This window comes from Camelus ferus, chromosome 8 (assembly GCF_009834535.1).
Source record: "Camelus ferus isolate YT-003-E chromosome 8, BCGSAC_Cfer_1.0, whole genome shotgun sequence".
In the NCBI taxonomy this organism is placed as follows: Eukaryota; Metazoa; Chordata; class Mammalia; order Artiodactyla; family Camelidae; genus Camelus; species Camelus ferus.
The window spans coordinates 74003606-74028203 of record NC_045703.1 but is presented as its reverse complement, the minus strand read 5'-3'; the positions used below and the strand labels follow the sequence as shown (position 1 = coordinate 74028203).

The 24598-nt window shown below is 47.8% G+C and overlaps 3 protein-coding genes across 4 annotated transcripts in view; 2 read left to right on the top strand and 1 right to left on the bottom strand.

Moving 5' to 3' along the window:
- The first annotated feature begins 4414 nt into the window (after nt 1–4414).
- On the top strand, nt 4415–22144 carry PHF10 (PHD finger protein 10). 2 transcript variants are annotated; one of them, XM_032485391.1, is made up of 12 exons: nt 4415–4571; nt 7324–7430; nt 9568–9698; nt 10333–10410; nt 11311–11444; nt 11537–11686; nt 12466–12575; nt 13837–13990; nt 15796–15951; nt 20330–20438; nt 20697–20885; nt 21958–22144. In XM_032485391.1, the coding sequence occupies exons 2-12, from the start codon at nt 7378–7380 to the stop codon at nt 22041–22043; spliced, it is 1350 nt and encodes a 449-aa protein (XP_032341282.1). In that variant the 5' UTR covers nt 4415–4571; nt 7324–7377; the 3' UTR covers nt 22044–22144. The 2 variants fall into 2 exon arrangements, with proteins under 2 accessions (XP_032341282.1, XP_032341281.1); XM_032485390.1 differs by having other exon boundaries at nt 10327–10410.
- On the bottom strand, nt 21153–23900 carry C8H6orf120 (chromosome 8 C6orf120 homolog). Its single transcript, XM_032485392.1, has 2 exons — nt 23822–23900; nt 21153–23592 (listed from the first exon to the last, which is right to left on the bottom strand). The coding sequence occupies exon 2, from the start codon at nt 23548–23550 to the stop codon at nt 22993–22995; it is 558 nt and encodes a 185-aa protein (XP_032341283.1). The 5' UTR covers nt 23551–23592; nt 23822–23900; the 3' UTR covers nt 21153–22992.
- WDR27 (WD repeat domain 27) overlaps nt 23549–24598 on the top strand; it is a 184579-nt gene continuing 183529 nt past the window's right edge. The window contains 2 exon segments of the mRNA XM_032484890.1: nt 23549–23679; nt 23836–23913. Of these exon segments, the coding sequence (XP_032340781.1) occupies nt 23549–23679; nt 23836–23913 (209 nt within the window).

The following is a 24598-nucleotide window of genomic DNA, read 5'->3' as shown; positions in this document are numbered from 1 at the left end:
GGGTGTAAAAGTGAATGGGTGGAATATTCATTGAGGAGGGGGGGTTTGGGGTCGTGTTCCCTGATCTCCACCTTCCCGAGGGGAGGAGGGATTGTGTCCTTATTTAGTCTGGATCAGAAGTGTCATGGCCTCAGTGCATGATGGGGACTTCTGATCTGCAAAGCTAGTTTTATTGTAATGAGGGCGTAATGAGCAAAAAGCTACATTCAGACCCTGGAGGTTGCTGCCTTTTCCCACCTTTTTTTGTCGGCCTTCAGGCTGCTTGTTACCCAGAAATGTGTGAACTCTTATCAGTCCCGAGGTTCCTGCTTTTCTTTCTCTGCCCGGGGACCCCTGTTGTTTACATGATGTGTGGTTTCCTGCATTTGGCCCGGCCCCTCCTTTCTGCCCAATTCCTGCCCTTTGGCCCGTGTCCCCCTTTCTCTGCTCATATCCAGCTGTCTGCCTGTGCTAACACTGGGACTGTCTGTGCTCCACGTTCTCAATTCCTTGACCAACTCACCTTCCAAGGCCTTTCCTCTAGCACACCTTGGTCATCTGCTCCCTGGCTGCTCCTGGAGACCTTGTTATCATCAAGGTCAGTATGACCCCTGAATCTCAATTTCAAGCAGGTTGTTCTCATGCAGTCATTTCCTGTCCTAGCTCACCACTGTCACACCCTGAAGAGAGTCACAATTCAATCTCCAACTCACTGACCGTTTCCACTCTAATAGTTCTCTTCTTGTTTTCATCTTTAGATTTCATGGCCCATTTTTACAATCACTGTACAATCACTTCTTTACAAACACACTCTGAGCTCCTTTGCCCTCTTCTTCACCTGGGAAAACCCTTTCCCCAGTGAACTCTTGTTATCTGCTTTGTCCAAGTCTGAACTCAAGCAGCAGTAGGTACACTTGACTGAGAACACAGCAAAGCCAGACTGAGTGGTTTCACTTTAAACTCATGCCCACAGACCTCTAGGGGGCAAACCACTGGGGATCCTCCCCTCCACACCTCCGCTCTCCTCCAACTTCCTACATCCCTCTCCTCTCCGCCTTCAGCTGTGGATCTCACCTACTTCATCAAGGAAAGAAAAGGCACCACAGGAAAATCCCTCGGGTTTCCACCACCAACTCTGAACCTGCTTGCATCTGCGGCCACAGTCTACTGCCATAGGTGGATGGCGCTTCCTCCTCTCAAAGGCTCATGCCAGCATCTGTGCTGCCTTCCAGCGTCCTCAGGGCTGCCCCTCCCAGCATCCATCTGTCTCCTCTCTCTCCTGCAGCAGGACTTCCCCCTCTACGAAGCCATTCTTGTCAGTCTGCACACATGCTCGGTGTTGTCCATCCTGAAAGTGACCACATCCCAAGTCGCCAGCTACTTCCTCCTCTACTGCTCTTCACAGTCAGGCTTCTCTCTGCAGCACTCACTCCAGTTCCTAGCCTTCCATTCCTCCCTTAATTGACTTCAGTTTAGCTTCTGAACACACACCATCAAATCAGCTTGAAACAATTAAAACTGCTAATTACCAACAAATTTCTAAAAAAAATGGACATTTTCCTGTCTCTCAGCTTACAACACTTGACAGTTTTCTTCCCCCTCCTCCTCTGTTTCTACCAGTATCTCTGGAATCCTTGCTCTTGGAACCTCTGCAGTCCTGCATCCACATATCCTAAGTGAGTTCATACAGCTTTTCCCCTTCACCACCACATTGCCGGGGCCTAACTCAGGGCCTGGGTTAATAAACAGTAAGGCAGTGTCTGATGCGTGAGTGAATAAATGATTACTTATGTTTCTATCACCTTGTATAGTTCTTGGTTGTTTCCCATAAAATATTTGTGAAATAATTGGACATTGTTTTTCTAATCCTGCAGGAAATGGAGGGTCAGAGAGATCAGATAATTTACCCACAATCACACAGCTAGTAAGTGGCACAGCTGGTATTCAAAACAAAGTCTCAACTCCAAGGCTTTGTTCTCACCATTACATCACACTACCTCCCTGTGTATTTCACCCAAACTCCACAAACCTGCCTTCATTTACCTTATTCTCAAGCCGAGCTGGAATGACTGACGAACTTGAATGTGCCTCTTATTTCCCCACTTCTCTTTCTCAAACTCGAACCCATATTTCCACTTCCAACTGTACGTTTACCTGTAGTTGTCCTACCAGTCTCTGAAAGTACTTTTCAAATTCGATGTCAACCTTAAAATCTTAAGTTTTCTAGTCACAAGTAAGGTTTATTCACCTAAACCGCCTTTAGTACAGCTATCCACCTGTATCATGTCCTCTCAGTGTTGGAGCCGCCTAGGGGCAGGGCCTGGAGCCCGCGCAGAGCCTCCTCCACTTTCTCTTTGCCTTGCGTGGTGAAAGGCAGAGTCAGCACTTAGTGACTTGGAAGGATGAGTTTTAAATTTGTTTTTGATCTAGAGACAGAATGCCCGAGGGACAGGAGTAGACCCAAGTGACTGAAAATACAAAAATATTTTAACGTTCAACTCTGCTGAGAATCTGACTGAGGGCTCGATCAGCTGAGAGAACACAGGGATAGATGCTGATTTTTCCTGGCGCTCTCAATTAGGCCATTTTCTTCCGCGAGATTTTGGCACGGAAGTGGGGAGCTGATCTGACTGACGTCGTGAGATAAAGCAAAGTCTAGAATAGGAGTAGTTTTGTGAGTTTAAAGTCGTTGGTGATGCCATCTCTGATGTGATGCCAGTCGGGGAGTCAGGAAAGGGTGGCCTGGGAGACTCAAAGGAGGCGGTTTTTGTCACCGCCGTGGGCTAGAGATAATCGCTTTGTTTATCTTTACAAATTTGCTGAGTGTGAGCAGAAATAATGAAGGAAAAGGAAGCCAGAGTGTACTCTCAATCCAGGAACATTCTCTGTCGCCATGAAACACGCTGTCTACACTCTCAGATAAGAAAGTGTCTGCCGGGAGGTCAACTTGAACACACTTCTGGCTCCTTTGTCACCTTATCACAGGTGTCTGGCATGTGTTCTTTTAAAGTTTACTTTTTTTTTCTTTTAATTTTTGGTGAAGTCCTGGAAGTGACCAGGTGAAGCCTAGGAACTAGAATTAATAGTAAATTCAGTTCATAAAACCAGCTCTCGGTTTCTCGGTGCCTTTTATGGGGCTCCCGTTGTACCATGCCCTTCACAGCAACCCTCAAAAGTCAATGAAGGATCGGCCACGTCCGACGCGGGTCAGTAGGGTCCCCAAACGTGCCCGGCGGATCGCACGGCCTCGGTCCCCGCACGCTAGCCCTCGCGTCTTTGGTGGGGCTGCTCCGTCAGCTACATTCCAAGGCCAGACCGGGAGCTCGTGCGTGTTAGGATCTGGGCGCGCACTGCGGCAGATGTGGATACACTTCCCAAACGAGAGCAAGCTGAGGATGTCTTTGGAAAGAACACATTCCGCGGCAGGTGGTTCCGGAGCCCCGAGAGCTCGAGACCGCGAACGGAGAACAAAGGCGGACGACGCGGCGACTGGGAACAGGGAACCCGAGGAGAGAGCCCGGGGCCCTCACCGCGCACGGCGACGCAGCCCGGGGGGAGCTCAGGGCAGGGCCGGGGGAGGGGACCCCCGGGAAGGAGGAGGGGCAGGGGGTGGGGACCTCCGGAGGGCGGGGGAGGGGACGGGAAGGAGGGACACCTGGGAGGGAGGGGCGGGAGGGGAGGGACCCCCGGGAGGAGTGGAGGGAGGAGGGGGGAGGAGAGGGGGGGAGCCCCAGGGAGGAGGAGGAGGGGGCAGGGCGGAGGGGGCAGGGCAGCGGGGATCGACCGCGGGAGGGAGGGGAACGGGGGAGGGACACCTAGGAGGGTGAGAGGTGGGGAGGGAGGGACCCCCGGGATGGAGGGTGCGGCGGAGGGGGAAGGGACCCCCGGGAGGAGAGGGAGGGGAGGGGGAGGGGCGGCAGCCCCGGGCGGGGCGCGGTGGGAGGAGAGGTCTGACGTGTGAGGGGCCGGGCCGGGCCGGGCCGGGCCGGGCCGGGGGCGGCGGGGAGGGGGCGGCGGCGGCGGCGGCGAGCGCTCCCAGGGCGGCGGGCCGGGGCGGGGCCGGGGGCTGAGGGGAGCGGCGAGAGGTGGGGCGCGGAACGCGCCGGGCTGCGGCGCCAGAGGCGGGGTGGCGGCGGCTGAGGCCGCGTGGGGCGAGGGCAGCGGCCGAGGGTGCGGCGGGCGGAGGGCGGCGGGAGCGCGGGGGCGGCGGCGCGGCGGAGGGGCCAGGGGCGAGGGCCGCGGCGCGCAGGCTGCTGGCTCGGCGGCCGGGCCGGGGCGGGGCTGGCGGTGCCGGGCAGCATCCTCGGCGGCGGCGCGCTGTGCGGCGGCCATTGGTTCTCGTTTTGCTGGCGTTGTGCTCTCGCCGGAGGGGGGCCCCCTTTCTTGCGTGCGAAGTGTACGGATCCCGGCGGCGTTCGTCCCCTCGGGGGGCAGCGGAGCGTCGGCGGCGGCGGCGGCCGGGAGCGGCGGCGGCGGCGCGGGGCGGCGCGGACGCTCGGGCTGATGGCGGCGCGGGCGGCCCCGGGACGTGCTGCTGTCCCCGCGGCCGGTGCGACAGCGACCCGGCCAGCCCTGGAGCGCAGTCCCCGAAGGTGAGGAGCGGCGGCGGGCCGGGGCCGGGGGGCGGGCCGGGCGGTGAGGAGGCCGGGACGGCGGGCGGCGGGCCCGGGGCGGGGTGGTCGGCCCCCAGAGCCCGAGTCCTCGGCCCGCGGCGGGTCGGAGGCGGGTCGGCCTCGGCCCGGAGTCTTTTTGGCGGTTTGGGCGCAGGAGGCGCCGGAGCCCCCAGGAGCGTGTCCGCAGGTTCCGGGACGCGGCGTTCGGGGGGGCGGAAAACTTTCCTCGGAGACGGGCGCGGGCCTGAGTCTGTTTCCGAAGGAGCCTTGGTTTGCGAACTCTCTGAAGTCGCTGAACTGAAAATAGGGAAATGTAAACAACCGGGGAAACAAGACAGCCAGTTAGTGGACTTAGTTTGGGCAAGTGAGTCGGCAGCGGTCCTGATATTTCCAGCGAACTGTCCGGCTTGCAGTGTGTGCTGTTTTGAGGAGGAAAGACGGCCTCGGGGTTCAGGCCGAGATGCCCGGAGGGGAACCTGGGGGCAGCACAACGTCCTGCATTAAGACGTTTTGTTTTTAGTCAGTGCGCTGGCTGCTGACGGGAGGTCGGGACCTGAGAAGTTCGGTTGTACGGAAAGGCTGAAATCGGAGCCCGGTGGCGCACGTGGCACTGACGCTGCACCGGCCCCGGGGCGCTGACCGTGCAGACCGCCCCCCCCGGGAGGCCGGCGGGGCCGCAGGTGTCAGCGCGCACCTGTCTGCGCTCGGCCCTCCTGGGCCCGCCCGCCTGCGAGCCTCGCCCCGTGGGGTCAGTCCAGAGGGGAGCCGCCTGTGACCCTGAGGCTCAAGTGTCTGCTTCAGTCCGAAAACCTGGCCCTCAGTGTCGGTATCGCGGTTGCAGGCAGATTCTTTTCACTCAATCGCGTGTCATCATGTTACTAGGAACAATACTGCGCTTATGCCTCTCTGCTGTTCATTTTATTTAATAATGCAATTGCTGGGGTTTGCAATAACAGATTCAAACACTGTGAAAGCGTGGTTTGAGCTTTTCTGAGGAGTTTGCATTTTTAACTTTTTGTCTCTTTGACTGTCTAAATTTTTTAGCCAAGGGAAATGTGCTTAAACAAATCTACATAAATATCCTTAGAGTGCTCAGAAGCAAGTAAGTAGAAAAGAATGATATTTGAATGCTTGTTGAATATGAAATGTTTCAACTGGGAGACTTGTTTTTTTTTTTTAATTCTTTTTTATTGAAGTGTAGTCAGTGAGTTTCAAGTGTACAGCAAAGCAATTCAGTTACACATATACGTGCACACCTATACATATTTTCAGTTCCTTTTACATTGCGGCTCATTACAAGAAACGGAATAAAGTTCCCTGTGCTGAACAGTAGGTCCTTGCTGGGGAGACTTGTTAAATGTAAAGTTTTGGAGAATGGATTTAGACTGTTCTCTATGTCCTACCTGGCTGCTTGTCTTAAGAGGAATGTACAGAGCTTTTGAATTGAATGCTTATTTTGTAAGAACTGAATATGCCCCATCTTTTGCTATTTGCTAAAGAATCTGAGCAGATTCCTAACAGATGAAGCCATTTGAGACTTTATGATTATCACCATCTTAATTATATTAACTAACTTTTATTGGGCGCTTACGTATTTGCTAGGCCTTGCTCTAAGTGCTTCCCCCCCTGTTAACTCATTCATTCCCGCATTAGCCAAGTAACTGAGGCATTGTTACTGTCTGGGTTTTACAGGTGAGGAGCAGTTCAGAGAGAGTCAGGACAGCTCTTCCCGTGCAGGGCAGTGGTGGCACTACCCTGGGCAGTCCACCTTTGGCCTGCCTGACCAGCACCCTTACCACCTCTGTGTTCTTAGAAGCATGGTATTTAACAAAGTTGCTTTGTCCTAGAAGCTACATTACCTTGATCCTTTTTTTCTCCTTTTTCAGTTTTATATTTGGTAGAATTATTACAGTTTGACTGCACATATGCATTATATTGCATATAAACACATATATACAGTGTACTGCACATTTTTTACCTCGATTCTTTAAAGCTATTTTTTGAGCCTTGTGTCATTAAGTTTTAGCTAATGTGATTAAATCTGTTTCCTAACATTTGATACCTCATTCATTTCCTTAATGAAACAGTCTAACTTACAGCCTTGATGTTGTCACATAATGGAAAATGTCACTTACAATTTTTTTAAGTCTCTTCTTTTTGGGGAGGTATAATGTGGTTATATAGATTGATGATTCTTATTAGGATGTATTTTTGCTAAATTTTTGCAATGTAAGAAAAAAATTAACAGGGTTGGTAATTGTTGGGTTTAGTCTTTGTATGTTCTCTTTTCACAGGAATATGAGTACCTAAACTAGCCAATTAGAATAGTCCAATAAATCCCCTGTAAGCTGAGTTAAACTGTAAATGATCTGTATGTTTTTATCCTATCTAGGGTAGGAGGGTTTGCTTTAACTTCAGAGTATTGCTGCTATTTTCTGTTTATTTAAAGCAGAAAGCACTTTAACCTCTGTTGGTAAGAAAGCAAAAGTAGATTTAGATTTACAGGTTTATTGAAAATTTTCTTAGTTTGATTTGTATTGAAGGTTAGTATTTAGTTTTTCCCAGGTCTTGCCCATGCCAATTCTTGTCCCCTCTTAAATATAATAGAAAGCTAACATTTGTATAACCAATTGTCCTTAGAAAGCCTTTGTAGCAAGTCTGGGAAGATACATAATCTTTTCTTATGTATTATTCTTTGTCTTGTTATTTTCTGGATCTTTTAAATGTGTAGGACGATAATGAAGACAATTCAAATGATGGGACCCAGCCATCCAAAAGGAGGCGGATGGGCTCCGGAGACAGCTCCAGGAGCTGTGACACTTCGAGTCAAGACCTTGGGTACTGTCACTTTATTGCTTAATCGTATTTTCGGTGGTCTGTTTCTCTCTTCTGTGCCTCAGCTCCCTCCTTCCCTCCTCCTGGCTCTGGCAAAGCCGGTTGTTAGAGGTTGTGGAGTATTTTTTATTGTATTTTATAATGGCACCAAAGTTGCTTTTTACTACTCAGTGCAATTCAAAAAAAATTTTTATTGTGATAAAATACACATAAAATTCACCATTTTAACTGTTTTTAAGTTGTGTAGTTCGGTAGCAGTAACTACATTCACAGTGTTTCGTAACTGTCACCATCACTCGTTTCCAAAACTTTTCCACTACTGCTGATAGAAACTGCATAACCATTAGCAGTAAAATCCCCATCGCCCGTCCGGCAGCCCTGGCAGCCACCATTCGACTGGGTCTTTATGGATCTGCCGCATGTAAATGGGTCACACGGTGTTTGTCTCTGTGTCTGGCTTCTGTTCGTCAGCATACTTTCTTCAGGGTTCATCCAGGTTGTGGGCCGTGCTAGAACTTCCGTCCTCTTTAAGGCTGAGTTACACTCCATCTTGTGGACCCCCCATGTTTTGTTTATCTGTTCATCTGTTGATCCGCACTGGGGCCATTTCCACCTTTGAGCTGGTGTCAGTAGTGCTGCTGTGGACGTTGGTGTGTAAGTGCCTGCTTAGAGCCCCCGTTTTCAGCCCCTTTGGCTACATGCCTTGGAGGGGAACAGGTGGGTCATAGGGTAACTCTCCATTTAGCTTTCTGAGGAGCAGTCGGACTGTTTTCCACAATGGAGGCACCGTTTTATATTGCCACCAGCAATGTGCAAAGTCTCTAATTTCTTCACATCTTTACTGCTTTGCTATAGCTCTGTTTTTTCTTTTTTTTTTTTTTAAATAATATCCATTCTGAAAGGTGCTAAGGGATATATTACTGTGATTTTGATTTGAATTTTCATAATGACTAGTCGTATTGAGCATCTTTTTACGCGTTTATTAACCATTTATATGTCTTCTTCAGAGAAATGTCTATTCAGGTTTTCTGCCCATTCTTAACTTTTTGTTGTTGTTGAGTTGTAGGAGTGCTTTATATATTTCAGGTATTAATTTATCAGATACATGATTTGCAAATATTTTCTCCCATTCTATAGGGTGACTTTTTACTCTATTGATAGTGTCCTTGGATTCACAAAAAAGGTTTAATTTTGCTGAAGTCTAAATTTTTTATTCTTTCTTTCCTGCTCGTGCTTTTGGTGTCATATCTAGAATCCGTTGCCAAATCCAAAATTATGAAGATTTACTGCTAGGTTTTTTTCTACGAGTTTTCTAGTTTTAATTTTTACATTCAGGTCGTGGACCATTTTTGAATTAACTTTTCTGTGTGGTATCAGGTACGGGTTCAGTTTCATACTCCTGTGTTTGGGTGTCCAGTTTCAAAGCACCACTTTTGGCAAAGCTGTTCTCTTTGTCTGTTACTTTTAACTGGATTGCTGCATAAAATCGTGTTACATTCCTGCTTGTGTTACCCAGTGATGAAAGCTGGACGTTGAGTCGTCCTTGCTGTTGAGGGTTGGGCCCGACCTGCAGTGCGCTGGCGCCATCAAACTGGGTTCACGCTCTGCTCCTGGGTTTGTGGGTCTGCGGTTCATCGGGAAGAGGCGTTGAGAGCTCGGCCTTCTCAGCGGTCTGTGACTCCCTGAACAGCAGATGGGAAGCAGAAGTTGATGACTTTATTCTTCGGGTGGACGACACGGTAGCTTAAGCCCAGGAGAACGAACTCGGAGCCAGTCTCACTGCCTGTTCTTTCAGAAGCTCGGCCTTCTGCGCCGGCTCCTGACGGCTGCGAGCCCTGGCGCTTCCTGGCGCAGAGATGTCACCTCCGTTGTGCTCTCTGAGCGGGTGCTTCAGATGGTGCCTTCTTCCCCCTCCACCTGCTTTGGGATTTTCTTTGATGCAAATGAAGTGGTGGGAACTTCTTTGTATTGCAAAGTCTCAGAAGACTGACTGAGAATTTAAATAATTGACATAGTTTTTTCCAAATCCTTAAAAATAAATATCCTCAAAAATATTTAAAAGTGAATATTCTTTAAAATGAAAATGATTAAACTTTAGTAAACGCCACATTTAATGCATAATATATATTTCTGTGCTCAGCTTCAGCTACTATCCAGCAGAAAATCTGATCGAGTACAAGTGGCCGCCCGACGAAGCGGGAGAGTACTACATGCTCCAGGAGCAAGTCAGCGAATACCTGGGCGTGACCTCCTTCAAGCGGAAGTACCCAGGTACCGCCCTGCGCCGCGGGTTCAGTCTGGCTTTGAGCTGACTGCTCATGTTAGGTAGTAATCCTTTTTGATAGGTTGTCGACTTCTGAATATCTGAGTGTGGCTGGTTTATGTTTCACACTTTTCTGCTGGCTGACTCTGCTTTGAGCTGTCCCGCATCATCCCTCTCTGCTCTCAGTTTGTTCTTGTGCATTATAGACTGATTTTCAAGCAAAATGAGGAAGAGGGACTTCTGGGAAATTACAGGGCACTTTTATTTTATAGCTGCATTATGAACCAGGGGTTTTGATTCTTACTGTTGCTCCTTGACTTTAGGGGTGGAGGTGGCTACAGAACCTGTATCTGAATTTGAGAAAGGTTGTACTTATAGTGATTTGTTTTACCTTCTTGCTTTGGATTATTCTGTTTTCAGTTTTAACTTTTATTTCTTGAATTTGTAAGATTTTTTGTGTAGTCTCTTTAATATTTGAAATATGTAACATGAATTATTTGTTAAAATCCATGAAGATTTTAACTTTAACAATTCAAAAAAAATTTAAACTTTTAAAATTTTACAAATGGGTAATGTTACAAATGCAAAAGACAATTTTTAATAGCTTTAATAGTCTTTTGTTCTTTTTGTTTGGAGATTTAGAGCGACGAGATTTGTCTCATAAGGAGAAACTCTACCTGAGAGAGCTAAATGTCATCACAGAAACTCAGTGCACTCTAGGTAATGAAAGCTTTTAATGTGCATTTTGAAAGCTGAACACATATGAGGTGATGTCGGATGAATATTTATCTTCTTTCCCAAAGTATTTTACAAAATTAATAGAACAGATTGAATTACTGAGATGCTAAATTGTTAACTTTGTTTTTGATTATTGTAAAAGTGCAAAGGAGACTGACATTTTATAACAGTATTGCTTTCTGATAACTTTCACAAAAGCATCAAGGTGTGTGTGTATTTTGTGTGCAAAATTTGTACAGTACTTTTTGAAAGTATTGGTCCTTATCTCTTAAAAGACAAATTTTACTTAATTTTTAGCTACATGTAATTATCTCCGTATTTTATAATTTTCCTTTCATGAATATTTCAGTGCAACTTTTTAATGTAAAACCGTGGGAGCTCGTCTCGGTAGTGGGTGCAAACCTGACACTATGGGTTTGAAAGTCACCTGTGTGACGTGTGTGTGTGTGACGTGTATGTGTGCTGATGCTTCTGGTGACATTGGAACGGACTCCAGTGTATCAGATTTGAGGACTGAGAACTGCAGTATATTGAAACATTACTTTGCTTTCTCATCTGATGCCCTTTGTGAATTACCAGTGGTTCATGTGCATCATTATTTAGAAATTGTTTCTCATAAAGGGATGGGTATTTATATGTAGTACATAGAGTCTTAAGATTTTCATTGAAAAGTTGTTCTTTGCCTTTGCTGTTTCTTTTTAAGTTTTGACTATATTATGGATATTCTTTGTTACCATTTTCGAATGTATTAGAATATTTTGCTCTGACCATTGGAAAACCTCTTAAATGTGGTTTGATGGAAAAGCAGATTTTGAAAAGTGGAATGGTCACTTAGCCTTAAAAGAGCTTCTTTACCCTTTATTTTTTTTTTGTCTGAAATAGGTTTAACAGCATTGCGCAGTGATGAAGTCATTGATTTAATGATAAAAGAATATCCAGCCAAACATGCTGAATATTCCGTCATTCTGCAAGAAAAAGAGCGTCAGCGCATCACAGACCACTACAAAGAGTATTCGGTAAGTGCCGCGGTGACCAGCATCTTTGGTCTGGGGAGAGTGACGTTTTACAAAGTTTTATGTGACTTCCCACTGCAATGTTTTTATTTCAGCAAATGCAACAGCAGAATACTCAGAAAGTTGAAGCCAGCAAAGTGCCTGAGTACATTAAGAAAGCGGCCAAAAAAGCAGCTGAATTTAACAGCAACTTGAACCGGGAGCGTCTGGAGGAGAGAAGAGCTTACTTTGACCTGCAGACGCACGTAGGGCCCTGGGCTCGGGAGCCCCGCACCCGCCCGCTGCTCGTTACCCTGCACGCCCGACACCGCTGATGGTGTTTCGTCTGCTCGGTGTCCTGTCTTCCCCAGAACGGCAGATGTCACTTTCAGTGATGTGCCTGATGATGCTCAGTTCACTTGTGTTTGGTGTGTGTGTGGTGTGTTGTGTGTGTATGGTGTGTGTGTATGTGCACGGTGTGTGGTGTGTGTATATATGTTATGTGTGGTATGTGTGGGGGGTGTATATGTGGGGGTGTGTGTGTGTATGTGTGTGTATGTTTGTGTGGTGTGTGTGTGTGTACACGTGTGTGTGTGTGTGCTTCCTTGCTTTTTGGTTGACATTCTCCTGAAGGAACCTATTGGCTCCAGGACTATTGCTGTGTGTCCCAGGTGGGCGGGTGGAGGCGGTTTCCATGGTAATCACGCAGTTCTCACGGTTACCCGGTGGGGCTGAGTCCAGAATTATTTCCATTTCATGGATGAGGAGGTTGAGCTCCGGAGGGTTGATAAAGAGCCCGGGCCACCTGCTGTTGAGGGGGGAGCAGACTCGCTGCCCTCTGTCAGGGGTGATGACCCTGGTGACCAGCCAGATGGGCTCACCTGAGGGACGAGAAATACCAGCTGTGCCGGGAGGCTTACGTCCTGGCATCTCCCATACTTTCACTTGTGGGGGAGGGACATGGGGAAGAGCGAGGGGGGATGGTGTCCTGAAACCTTGGTTCCCCCTGTGGAGTCAGGTTGTGTTTCTCTTTCTGTTGACCCAGGTTATTCAGGTGCCTCAGGGCAAGTACAAAGTGTTGCCCACAGAGCGGACCAAGGTCAGTTCCTACCCGGTGGCTCTCATCCCAGGGCAGTTCCAGGAATATTACAAAAGGTATGTAGTGGGTTTTTTCTGTTAGTATTGGCTGTGGGTGAGGGACTTCAAAGCCTTGTGTTTGCTTCCTGGCAGTTTCTAGCTCTGTAAGTGTCATCCTGAGATGTCATCTTACATTTGTGTCACTAGTCTCCATCCTGTGTGGTTTGGTGATGGTGGATGCTCTTCACCAGAACGTGAGCATCTCTGACAAGCCAGCTGCACACCTGTGTGTCTGTGCCCAGGTGCCGGCTTCCCCAGCCCATGCCCTGAAAGTGTGCTGGTGTTGCCTGGCCACCAGGACGTGCAGGTTCTTGGGCCCATGCCGACCTGTGCCTGGAGCTCTGCATTCACAGACGCCAAGGGGGGCTGGGGTCGCGCAGGGGGCGCTGAGGGTTCTGAGGGGCTGGGTGCTGCCGTTGCCAGGCCGCTGCTCCTCTGCCCTTCCCAACCTGGGTGTCGCTGCCAACAGCCCCTGCATACCAGTGTCATGTCTCAGCTTTTCCTTCATAAGAAACCTCGTGTTCCTTAGACAGGATTTAAAAGACTGGGGTCAGACTACTTGAAAGTCAAATTTAAATCACGGGTCGGCAAATTTTAATTTTTGAAGTTTGGGCTAAGCAAGTGGTGAAGAGTGACCCACGGCATGCCCGCCCTGTGCTCTCCAGCGTGGCACCTGGGGAGGGAGTTGCTTAGGCTGCGGCCGCTGGCCCAGGTCGCAGAGCGCCCGCCGGCCTGGGAGGGTTGCCAGTCCCCGGGTTCAGAGTAATCAGATGATTCAGTTTGTTAGAATGTATGCTTCCCAAATTGGTTTAAAATAATTTGTTCCTGAAAATTTTGTTTCTTAAGTGATGCCATGTCCCGGGCACCGCTGCAGGGACACCGGAGCTTGGGAGGGAGGCAGCGCCCAAGCCCTGGCTACTGGGGAGGGTGGGAGGTGCAGGTGGTCGGCAGCGTGGAGTCTGTGCATGATTCTGTATGTAGAGCTTCGTCTTGTCCGATGACATTTTTTGGGAAGGAGGTGGTGTTGAGGGCAGAGGAGAGATAAGAATCAAATGTGAATTTTACACCCTTAGTCTGGTGGAAAAATGTTTAGGTTTTTTTATTTATTACTTGTTCCTATTTGATCACCAAAATGAAAAAAAAATTATTTATTGCCTCTGATTTTTTTTCAGAAGTATTTGGGGTTAATTGAAAAGATGAGGCTATTTTTGTAGTCCGGAGTCGGTCTTTTTATATTTAACAATAAAGGAAAACTGAACCTCCTCTCTCTGCACTTCAGGTACTCACCAGATGAACTGCGGTACTTGCCGTTAAACACGGCGCTTTACGAGCCCCCGCTGGACCCCGAGCTCCCTGCTATAGACAGTGACGGTGACTCCGACGAGGCGGAAGACAGTCGGGGTGATGAGAAACGGAGAAGTAAAGGCACTTCGGTGAGGGGGGTTTTCTTCAGTCAGAGGCTTTCCTTTCCCTTTGAATTTTTGCTGATTGCTTTCTTGGAGTGTCAAATTGAATTTGTATTACTGCCCTCTTTTGGGAAAGGGGCGGTTGCATGTAATTTCCAGAAAGCTTTCACCAGAAAAAGTTATTTATCGTGTGTGTTGATATGGACTAGCTGTGTGCCGCCTTTGGTAAGTTTTATACTTAAAATTGCCTCTTCGTAGTTTTCATAAGTGGGTTAGGCACAGGACCCAACATTAGTTCATAATCTTATATATAAGTATCTTGGGTTGGGAGAGCACATTAACTTGTGTTCCTGCTGCTTAATTAATCATCTTCAGCTTCTTCTAGGAAAACGTTAAGGTTACCGATATGTTGGGCTGTTCGGTGGGTTTTCCTGCATGACTTTTTTGGTAGCAAAGTGCAGTTCAGGATGGGGGTGAGTTGGTTGCTCTGTGGAACTGAAGGAGTGTGGGAGCGACCCTGGTGCAGGGTTCTGGTTTCATTTGGTGCTGCTTGTTCTCCAGCTGCCGTTTTTAACTTCTCCATCGTCAGTCTGAACCATGAGGCGGGTGCTACGTTTCTTTGCTCCTAACAGCTTTTGACAAGTGTTTAATGGCATGTGCTGCATAAAGTAAGATGCTCTTCAGATATTCAAGTGGTGACATGCTTTTCTCCTGTCATTTTGGTGCACGGAGTGCTTTGGCATGGTGAGGGTGTGATGAGGTCAACCTTCTCCCCCACTGCTAGCAGGCATGTAAATTAATTCATTTTGGGCCAAAAGAGAGTATTTACCAAGATTTTTAACTTCCATGAAACTTGACCTAGCAAATACACTAATACAGTTTATCAGAAGAACCTAACCAGCTGGTAACCAAATTTAATGAGGGAAAAAAAGTCCATTGGAGTGTTAATAGTGTTTTCTATAATGGAAATTAGAAATAAATCTGTCGTCCACGGTGGGTAGTATGTTACATTTACCTGATTGAAACGGAGGTCAAAGAATATTTAATGATGTGATGAAGTGCACACAACAGTTAAAAATATTCAGACACACATGCACACATACATACAACGTAATTCAGTTTTGTTTTCAAAATCGAGGGCACGCGGGTGGGTAGGGTGTGTGTGTGAGCACGTGAGTCGGGGGTCTGTGAGTGTACAAACACAGACCTCGATACAGCACGTTCCCGCAGCTGTCTCAGTGTGCTCGTCAGGGTGGTTATGGATAACCTAAGTTTTTCATTTGTAATTTTCATAATTTATATGAACATAAAATTTTAATTCTAATTAGAAAATTTTAAATTAAAAAGTGAAGAATTAAATAATCAATTATTGAACTCCCAAACTTTGAAGATTTAAAATATGTCAGATACTGTTATAAATACTTGGCCATATGGGGCGACCCCACATAGTGTTAAACAATACTTTTTTTATGAACAAATATACTCCCTTGTGACATAGTAAAATGGTGTTGAAGCTGTGTGGTGTAGTAAAAAGTACTCGAAGTAGGTAATTCTGTTCCTGTTGACTGAAGTCAGAAAACAAAGTTGATTGAGGTACTTGCTGGTGTAAATGGAATTGGCTTTATGCTGTAATATATTTATAAGATGGATAAATTATTTTTAACATGACTTACTTTAGTCTCCATTGGAAAATGTTTTCTTATATTAGAATTATCTTTTTATTTTTAAATGGATGGAACTCTAAAACTTTCTTGGGATATTTTCTGTGGTTCAAAGCGGACTCCAGTCTGTGTGAGTTGCAAGGGACCTTTGTTTGTGCCTCTGACTTGCAGGACAGCTCCTCCGGCAATGCATCCGAGGGAGAAGGCCTTCCAGACGGCCAGGAGGAGCCTCTGCCGGGAAGACAGCGGTCCAGGGACAAGGCCACTACTCCAAGAAAAGACGCTTCCAAGCGTTCTGTACTGTCCAAGTCAGTTCCTGGGTACAAGGTAGAAGAAAAAAGCCCCTGACTCAGCCTCCTTCCCGACAGCCTCTCTCCCCGAGATACTTGCACTTTGAGTGTCCGAGTTGCGGAGCCCCGCCTGCCACCCCCTCGCTGTTCTTTGCGGTGTGTGTCCTCTGTCACAGCCTCCTTCCTTTTGCTTCACCTTCCTGGTGGCCTTTCTGTCACTCTGGCTATGGTGTAGCTTCTGTTTCCTGTATATGTACGATTTATAAGGGAATTTTTTTTTCTTTTAAATAATAACCAGGCAAGTATGGGTTTTTAAAAAATTATCTCACAGGCAGAACTTTGAGCTTGTTTTCTCGGGCTGAAAATCCCAGTTGTCTGACACTGAAGGTGCCCTGATCTTTGGTGCTGGCTGAGAAGCAGGGAGGGGACCTGCTGGCGTGAGTTGCGCGTCTGAGGTGCCTTTTGTTTAGAAAGACCTGGGTTTGCTCTAGGGACCATCTGATTGACTTGGCAGACTCAGCTAACTCTGTGACGGCACATGGTACAGCTTGTCGTTTGCATGGCGGTGATTTCTCGCCCCGCCTGGGCACGGGGCCTGAGCAGCGCCAGGGCGGGGGTCGCACGTTCTGGAGGGCGGTTTGGGTAGGTGTGCTTGTTAGCCGACCAGTCTGGTTGCTCTCAGAGTCTGGCTGTCGGCTGCTGTCAGCACTGTCACTGTGACTGTTTCCTCCTGCTGTCTGCCCTCCCCTCAGAGGGTTGGTGAGTGGTGAGTAGCCTTCCCACTTACGGGGACTGAAGAATGTCACAGAAGGAGCAGAATTAGTGGCCGTGGTGACAGGGAAGTGAGTGTGTATCAGGTGTGCCTGTTACCTGGTCATGGAGGTGTTTGGAAGAGCGCTTTAGAGCAAGGTGATGAGAACGCTTTGTGAAACGGAGCTTCCTGACCCCGAGTATGTCCGAACCGGGGCCGTGGTGGGTGGCCCGGAGCAGGTCCCAGCGGGCCCTGGCCAGTGTCCCTTCAGCCTCTCCGAGAACCTCCGAGCTGTCCGCTTGCCTCTCTTTTCCTGAAGTGAAAAAGCAGCTTAACAGATGAGTGTATTCCATACCTAATTAGAAGATGCCTCTCCAGCATCCGCTGACCAGCACGTGTCTTTCAGCCTGTGGTGAGCGAGGCCTCACGCAGCAGGGGCGGCTTCAGGAGGCTGCAGCCACCTGGCCTTTGTTCTTGTTCTCACATAAGTAGCTTATCTACTTTTTCAAACTAAAGATTTGAGTTACTGCTTAATAACTGAAAGCAGATGGACTCCAAAGATGACATTCTGGGAAGTTAGCCTGTGTGTGTGCTGAGCAGCGCGTGTCTGGCGGAGGAGGGCTCGCAGGGGAGCTGCGGCTCCGAGCGTGGTGCCGCTGGGGAGCCGGCCTTACAGACTCGGGCCTGGGTCCCCCTGGCTTAACGGAGAAGGAGGGTTGAAACAGATGTTCTAACAGGCTGAAAATGAAGAACTAGTCAGTCCTATCGTTGACTTAAGATAGAAGAAATCATTTATGTTAACCTAAATTGATAGTCCTCAAGGGGGTCTGACATGCAAAATGCACATTTTGTAATCTTCTGTGAACATTTTTAGTACCTAAAAATGTTTCAGGTATTTCAAAGTTTGGAACAACCAGTATCTAGACTTAATACATTAATGTGAACATGTTTGTTAAAAGTTAACCTCTCTATGAAAAGTATGAATGAGCCAAGATGTGCCTAAATCTTAGGGTACTTCAAGCTGAAGGTGATACATAAACACGTTTTAAAATATGGGAGCTAAGAAAAAATATAATGTATCCGATGTCTTGCGTAGTAAGATTCACTAGTACTTGCTCTTAATGTGTAGGACAGGATTGTTTAGGTTACATTAACCTGGAATTAAAGCGTAATTATTAGGATTTTCAGGCCTATGTTATAGGTATGTAATCAAATTCTGTACTATAACAGTGCTACCATGAAAGTCTCACTGTCTCTGGTGACTTTTCAAGCAGGAAAGTAAGTGTATTGTGAGCCTTTTCTCTTAGTTGCTGAGATCTCTTAGGGAGAGTATTTAATTTTCTTGTCAGTAGTGAAACTTGGATGTTGTCGCTGTTATGAAGTAGAGCTGACTGTCTCCAGCAGACGTACGTATGGTTTTGTCCCGCTGACCTCAGGGGAGTCCACGCCCCGCTCCCTTCCTCCTTTGCCAGCTCTGCACTGGAGCTGGGGGCTTGTGTGTTCAGTCCTGGGAGCGAGCAGTGTGGCTCCTTAGGGGGTCAGGGTGCTTGGTGAGCACGAGCTGTGGCGTCATCGTCGGAGATGCCACAAGGCTCTGTCTCTGTCCCCACCCCGTCCCTCCCTTCTCCACCTCACCTCTCCCTCATGTCATGAAGATGAAGACTATTGGGTAAGAAAACTTTTAAGTGGTTTAACAAAACATTATGGTTTTAAGCTTAGAAGCAAACGTAAGATTTTCTTGGTGTCCCTTTTATCATAGGTGTTCAATGTATTTTTTAATAATTGTAGAACTTGAACTGCACTAGAATGTGAATGACTAGCTTGTGTCTTACTCCTTTTGACTTCTGTAAAGAATCTCCTGTGAGTTCTCATTTTAGAGTTTAATGTCGTGTGGTTACTTCCTTGACTTTCCTGACAAATATTAAAGTATGTAGTGTGCCAGTGTCTTCCCTCGAACTGTAATAAGTATTGAGTAAGCGTAGCTTTTCCGTTTGGCGCCAGTAGGTACCACAACCGGAAGTTCTTCATTTTGGTGGAGAGGTAGCTTTCTGCAGCATATTATGGCAGTTACAGATTTGATATAACTGAACCAGAATTTGGATCATAGAAGTGCACTTCCTAGCTATTTTTATTTAGGTGTAGGAAACACAATGAGAACTTACGCTTTAGAATGTAGCAGTAACAACAGAGGGTGGCTACACTGCAAGGCGTAAGGGGCCGCAGCATGTGACACTGTCCTTTTGTTGGGGTAGCAGGGTGGAAAGGCACACAGGAGATGGAGACTAGTCAATGGTAAAGCTTTATATGTATGTTTTAACTTCCATGATATTTATTATTTTGTAGAGACATTTGTGATTGTTTAGAGTTACTGTTTTTATTATATTTATGTATAAGGTTGACTTTTTAAAATAAATAAGTCAAAAATTATTTTTGAATGCCTCTGTCATCTTTTGTAAAGAAAGATAATTAAAAAATAAAAAACCTAAAGAATTAAGAACAAATTGTTTAGGCTGAACAGGTTTGGAAGGTGGCAGTGAGATATTTCAAAGCTGGAGTAATACTGTATACAAGGTTGGAATTTTGTTTAGGGTCCTCTTTAGTTCAGTACCTGAGGAAAGGGAAATAAGATGTGTTTGGCCAGGTTGTAATAAAACAGAAATATTTCTACTTAAAATACTTCTTCTCCCAGTTTTTGTGTAAACGAGTGAGTGAGTGAATGGGTGTCTCTCCGGCCCCACCTCACCCTTGGCCCCTGCTTGTTCTCTTTTCTGTCTGCTGCTCCGTATTCACACAGGTTCACGGTGAACATCGTGTCATTCTTGTCCAGGCTGTGATGTTCAAATGCGCCCCAACCCCCGGCTCTCAGGTGCAGCGAACCTCTTCTTCTTCATCCTTTTCTGTGTTGCCAAGTGCTCTTTTAAAGCCTAGTGCCTCTGTTGGATTGTAGTTTTTAATCTGAAGGATGAATGGTACTTAAAGTACAGGGTTGGCCTCCTTTTGTTAAGTGGTAATTTTTTTTGCTTATCTGGAAACTGCTTTTCTCCTGTATGTTTCCTTCGTCATAGTGAGCGCCTTTTCCCTGAGTGTAGGCTCCTTTATGAATGTATTGGGTCTGCAAAGGGAGTGTCGCACGACTCTGTGTCCCACAAACATTTATGCACATGACAGTGTATGCACGAGGCATCTTTCAGTTAAAAATGTTAAAACATTGATTTTATAGATCTAGTTTCACAATTTTGGAAAATAGGGGTTTCTAAACAGAATTGGCATATGAGCTGCTTAAAATGGGGTCTTCTCTTTTGTAATGAGCCTCAATAACTTCCATGTAATGGTGCTTGGTACTCGGATTTTCTCAGTTAACAGTGCGGTTGGACGGGGTGTCGGTCCTCCCCTCTGGTTCACGATACAGATCCCACCAGGCACGTAGGGAGCGTAGATACTACATTTAATCCCAGAGTGAGATCACGCCATTGACAGGATTTAAAAATGAAATCTAAAGCTTTAGTCAGTAGGCTTTGTTGAAGGAGACTCGTGTCAAGCTATGTCTTTCATACGGGTTAGGAAGGTGCTGCAAGTAAAAAGGTCAGGCAAGGTAGCGTGCTTCCTCTTGACCCCAGAGTCAGTTCTTCTGGCATGAATTCATAGCCCTCTTCTGCCCTTCCAGCCAAAGGTCATTCCAAATGCTCTATGTGGAATTTGTCTGAAGGGTAAGGAGTCCAACAAGAAAGGGAAGGCTGAGTCACTGATACACTGCTCCCAGTGTGATAACAGCGGTGAGTACTGGCGCATCCTAACACCTTACCCACCCTGTCAGTTGCTTCCAAAGCGAGGATCTGGGTTGTTGGCTAGGGTTGAACCAAAGAATCATCAAATACCCAACAGTCCATGTATTTTCCTCTGTGTTGTATTTTCGTTCCTCTGTGGCGATTAAACATCGTAGCCATTCTTGAGAAACCCAGACTAGCACTGATTATGCCATGCTAAGTTAAACGTCCTTGTGTGACACACTACTAACACTGGTTTTGGTTTAGGCCACCCTTCTTGCCTGGACATGACCCTGGAGCTTGTTTCTATGATTAAGACCTACCCATGGCAGTGTATGGAGTGTAAGACTTGCATTATTTGTGGACAACCCCACCACGAAGAAGAAATGATGTTCTGTGATGTGTGTGACAGAGGTTATCATACTTTTTGTGTGGGCCTTGGTGCTATTCCATCAGGTAAAGATTAAAAAAGGAGCGTTTGAGCAAAGGGGCTCTTGACCTTTTTTTTTTTTTAAGGCTGCACGAACACCATAATGACATGAAGGCCTGTAGACCCTTCTGTTCACAAGAAGTGACCAAAGCTGTGATCATGTCCACCTGCTTTTCACCCCTAGACAAGCTGACTAAAGGACAAGTGAGATGCAGACTGCCTCGCTGAAGTTTTGGAAGTAAAGCCCAATGTGTAGCATGTTTTTCTACTGAAACAGCAAAAGCAGCAGCTCAGTCTGTTTCATACCTTGATTTTATTTGTATACATCATTTAGAAACTTAACAGAATGACTGCTATGCATTTATACACATTAAACCAGATTTCTGTAAACCGAGGCAGTATGACAATTCCAGGTAACTTCAGAATAAACACACAAATAGTAAATCACAGTAATTGGACTGAAACATTACACACGTAACTGTGTAATTTTAGAACTTATTTGCATAGTTAACACTGTATAGTACTTTATAAAATATATGCTTAGAACTGGGTTTCCTAGGAATCACTGAGATGCGAGCAACGCCAGTCATCCAGAGTTCTGTAGTGGTTCAGACCAGGTGTGTCATACACCGTGTCACTGCGGTCAGATGCTCGATCAGCTTTAAGTGCTGTCAGCACAGCACCCCAGGACTTGAGAGGGTGCCGACACACAGCTGCCAGTGAGCAACAGAGGAAAAGGCTGAAAATGAGCCAGACGCAGTAACAGGTTTTATGTTAGGATTTGTATGACTGAACTTTTAAAGTATGATAGTGTTTGAATTCCAGAAAGGACCGTGACAGTTTTTTGAAGGTCCCTGTGGCTATTCTGCCCCTCCCGTGACCTCTCCTGTGTGTCCACAGGGCGCTGATGACACTGACTACTGAAAGGGAAGTTTATATTGTTTTCCCTAAATGAAGGAGCTCCTTAGTGCCCGTCCCACCACGTAGCCACCGAGGATTATCATTAGCCATAGCTAAGGACAGACAGCTAAATGGGTTTAAAGTTCAGCCCTAAAAAGTTAAATTTCATTCTGTATTAATTAACAATTTTTCTCCTAGGTCGCTGGATTTGTGACTGTTGTCAGCGAGCTCCCCCAACACCCAGGAAGGTGGGCAGAAGGGGGAAAAACAGCAAAGAGGGATAGTAATTTGACCCAGTACTGTAATACGCACTTAAATGAGATATTTGGTGCCAATTTATTTACAGTTCTCATTTTTATGCCAATAAAAGATTTTTGAAATTAACTATGTGCTTAAAATCTGCAAGTTGATTATTTATTATAAGCTACTCTTACCTTTGAAACCAGTTCCAGGTAGAAACATAGCTCCCTCCTCCAAAAAGTCTTTATTCTTAGTACTTTGGCTATCTCCAGAAATTTGATGGTAGCATTATGCAACTTAATTTGAAATGCTTAACTGTTTCTCCATTAGCCTAAAAGTTACTATTACTTTGTCCTTTCTGGCTTACCATGGGTAGCATAGCAAAGTTATCTAATAATGGAATAATTTTAATAGGAGCCCAAGATGGTAAAATTACTAATGGCCTGATGAGATGTGATGCAGGGGAGGGTTTAGAACTGCCGTTAACTGGCAGGGGAACAGGCTTGCCCACCAGAAATCCTGTGTGGGTAGGAGGAGCCGTCCCCGCTAGGGGCGCAGGCTTGGGGCTCTTGTCTATGCTCAGTCAAGTACGGAGAAACCACTACATTTCAGACTTGCTTTTAGCAACTCTTCAAAGCTCAGACATTCCATATAACTGCATTTAGCGTCACTAACTAGAGGAAAACACTAACTAGAGGAAAAGCCTACCTCACTGTAATAACCTGTTTTGCTACCTGACAAACTTACCAGAATGGGGTTTAAACATTGTATTGTGCATATTCCTTTCACAGGACTTTTGATCTGTAAAAACACCGTGCTTGCTGCTTTTCGTACTTTGCGGTGACTGAGGTAACAAAACTATGGCTTTATTTTTCCATCTCCGACTAGAAAAGTTAACCAGAACTCCAACCAGGTCAAAGTAGCCAGGTTCGCGGCGAACCTCAGTCAGCTTCACAGACTAAGGGTCTCATTCTCCAGACTATGTTCAATGAATCAAAAAAGGATTTCCAGGACCAATTTCAGAATGCTAATTAATATCGTCCACAGAACAGACTCCTCTTCCTGAGACGCGTCCTGCGGGGCGTCAGCGCGCGCGTGCCCCGCGTCCGCGCCGTCGGAGGGGGCGGCCGCGCCGGGCAGCGGCGGCTCCACGGCCGTGTCGAGGTACACCTTCATCTCAAACTCGCTCTCGCGGTGGGACGGGTGCCCGTACACGCCGATGCCCACAGGCCGCCGGAAGTGCGCGGGGACGAGCACCACGTCGGGGCCGCAGGTGACGGCCTGCAGCGCGTAGTCGTCGAAGCTGGGGTGCAGCGTGCTGTCGGACACGTACAGGTCCGCGTCGCCGCGCAGGCTGCGCATCTGCAGCACGATTTTCCCCTCGTGGTTCAGCCGCAGGTAGCTGTAGTTGCCGGCGCCGATCTGGCCTTGCACGACGTGCAGCAGGACCCACTCCGCCGGGACCTCCTCCTCCTCCGCAAGGCCGTCGGCGCAGGAGGCGGCCTGGGTCGCCAGAAGGACCAGGAGCGCGCCCGTCCAGGGGGCGGCCATGGCGCGGCGCCTAGCGGGGCAGCCCCCTCATCCGCGAGCGCCCTGCGGACAGACGGCAGGCCCACTGAGCGCGCCCGGCCCCGGCTCAGGAGCCGCACACCGCAGCGGGCCCCGGCCCGGGGCAGCGGGGTACCGCGGGGAACCGGCGGGGGAGCGCGCTGGGGGGCGGGGCGCAAAGGCAGGGCGTTGCCACGGGGGAGGCGGGGCCGGGCCCGGGGCTCCGTCGGGGACGAGCGCGGGAGGCAGGGCCGGCCTCCGCAGCCGGACTCACCTCCACTCCCGCAGGGCGCCGCTCCTGGAGCATCCGGGACGCGCGGCCGCGCCGGAAATGAGGCGCGCCCGGAAGTGGGACGGCGCCCGGAAGTGAGGCAAAGCCCGGAAGTGGGGTTGTTGTGGGGGTGGGGTGGGACTCCGGGCTCTCGCGAGAATGGCGCTAGGGCTGAGGGCGCTCGGCAGCGGCGGCTCGTAACCAGAGCGACGGGGGCGGGGCGTGGGGCCGCCGCGCCCGGGCGCTCACCTGGGCTGCGCGTCCACCTGGCGGCTCGCGGGAGGTCCCGGAGCGTTCGCAGGTGAGACACCGTTGTCCGGGCACTTGTCACCTGTTATGTTTCTCTCAAGAACTTGGTACGTCTTGAAATGCTCTTAAGGGGACCAACGGAAGGAGGGTATCGATTTTTTAAAAAATTAAAGCAGCTAAATATAAATAGTAGTAGTAACTTTTAAAACACTTAATAATTTGGGAAAGGACTTAAGGACGGGAAATGCCCGAGGATAAGTGGGTGGCGTCCGCACGCCCCTGTTGCAGCCGGTGCTCCATTTCACACTAGTTCTGTGCTCGCAGCTGGAGCCGGAGCCCGCCTCCCGCTCTGACTGGGGTGGAGCCCGCCTCCCACGCCTTCGGAACTCAAGAGTAAGGCGGCGTGTTCCTGCCTTGCTTAGCGGCTCAAAGAGAAAGACTGATCTTTTTTAATCGGAAGAGCCTAGTTTTCTTTCTCAAACTACACACATACACAAAGAATAGTACCAGAAGGAGATGCACGTGGTTTTA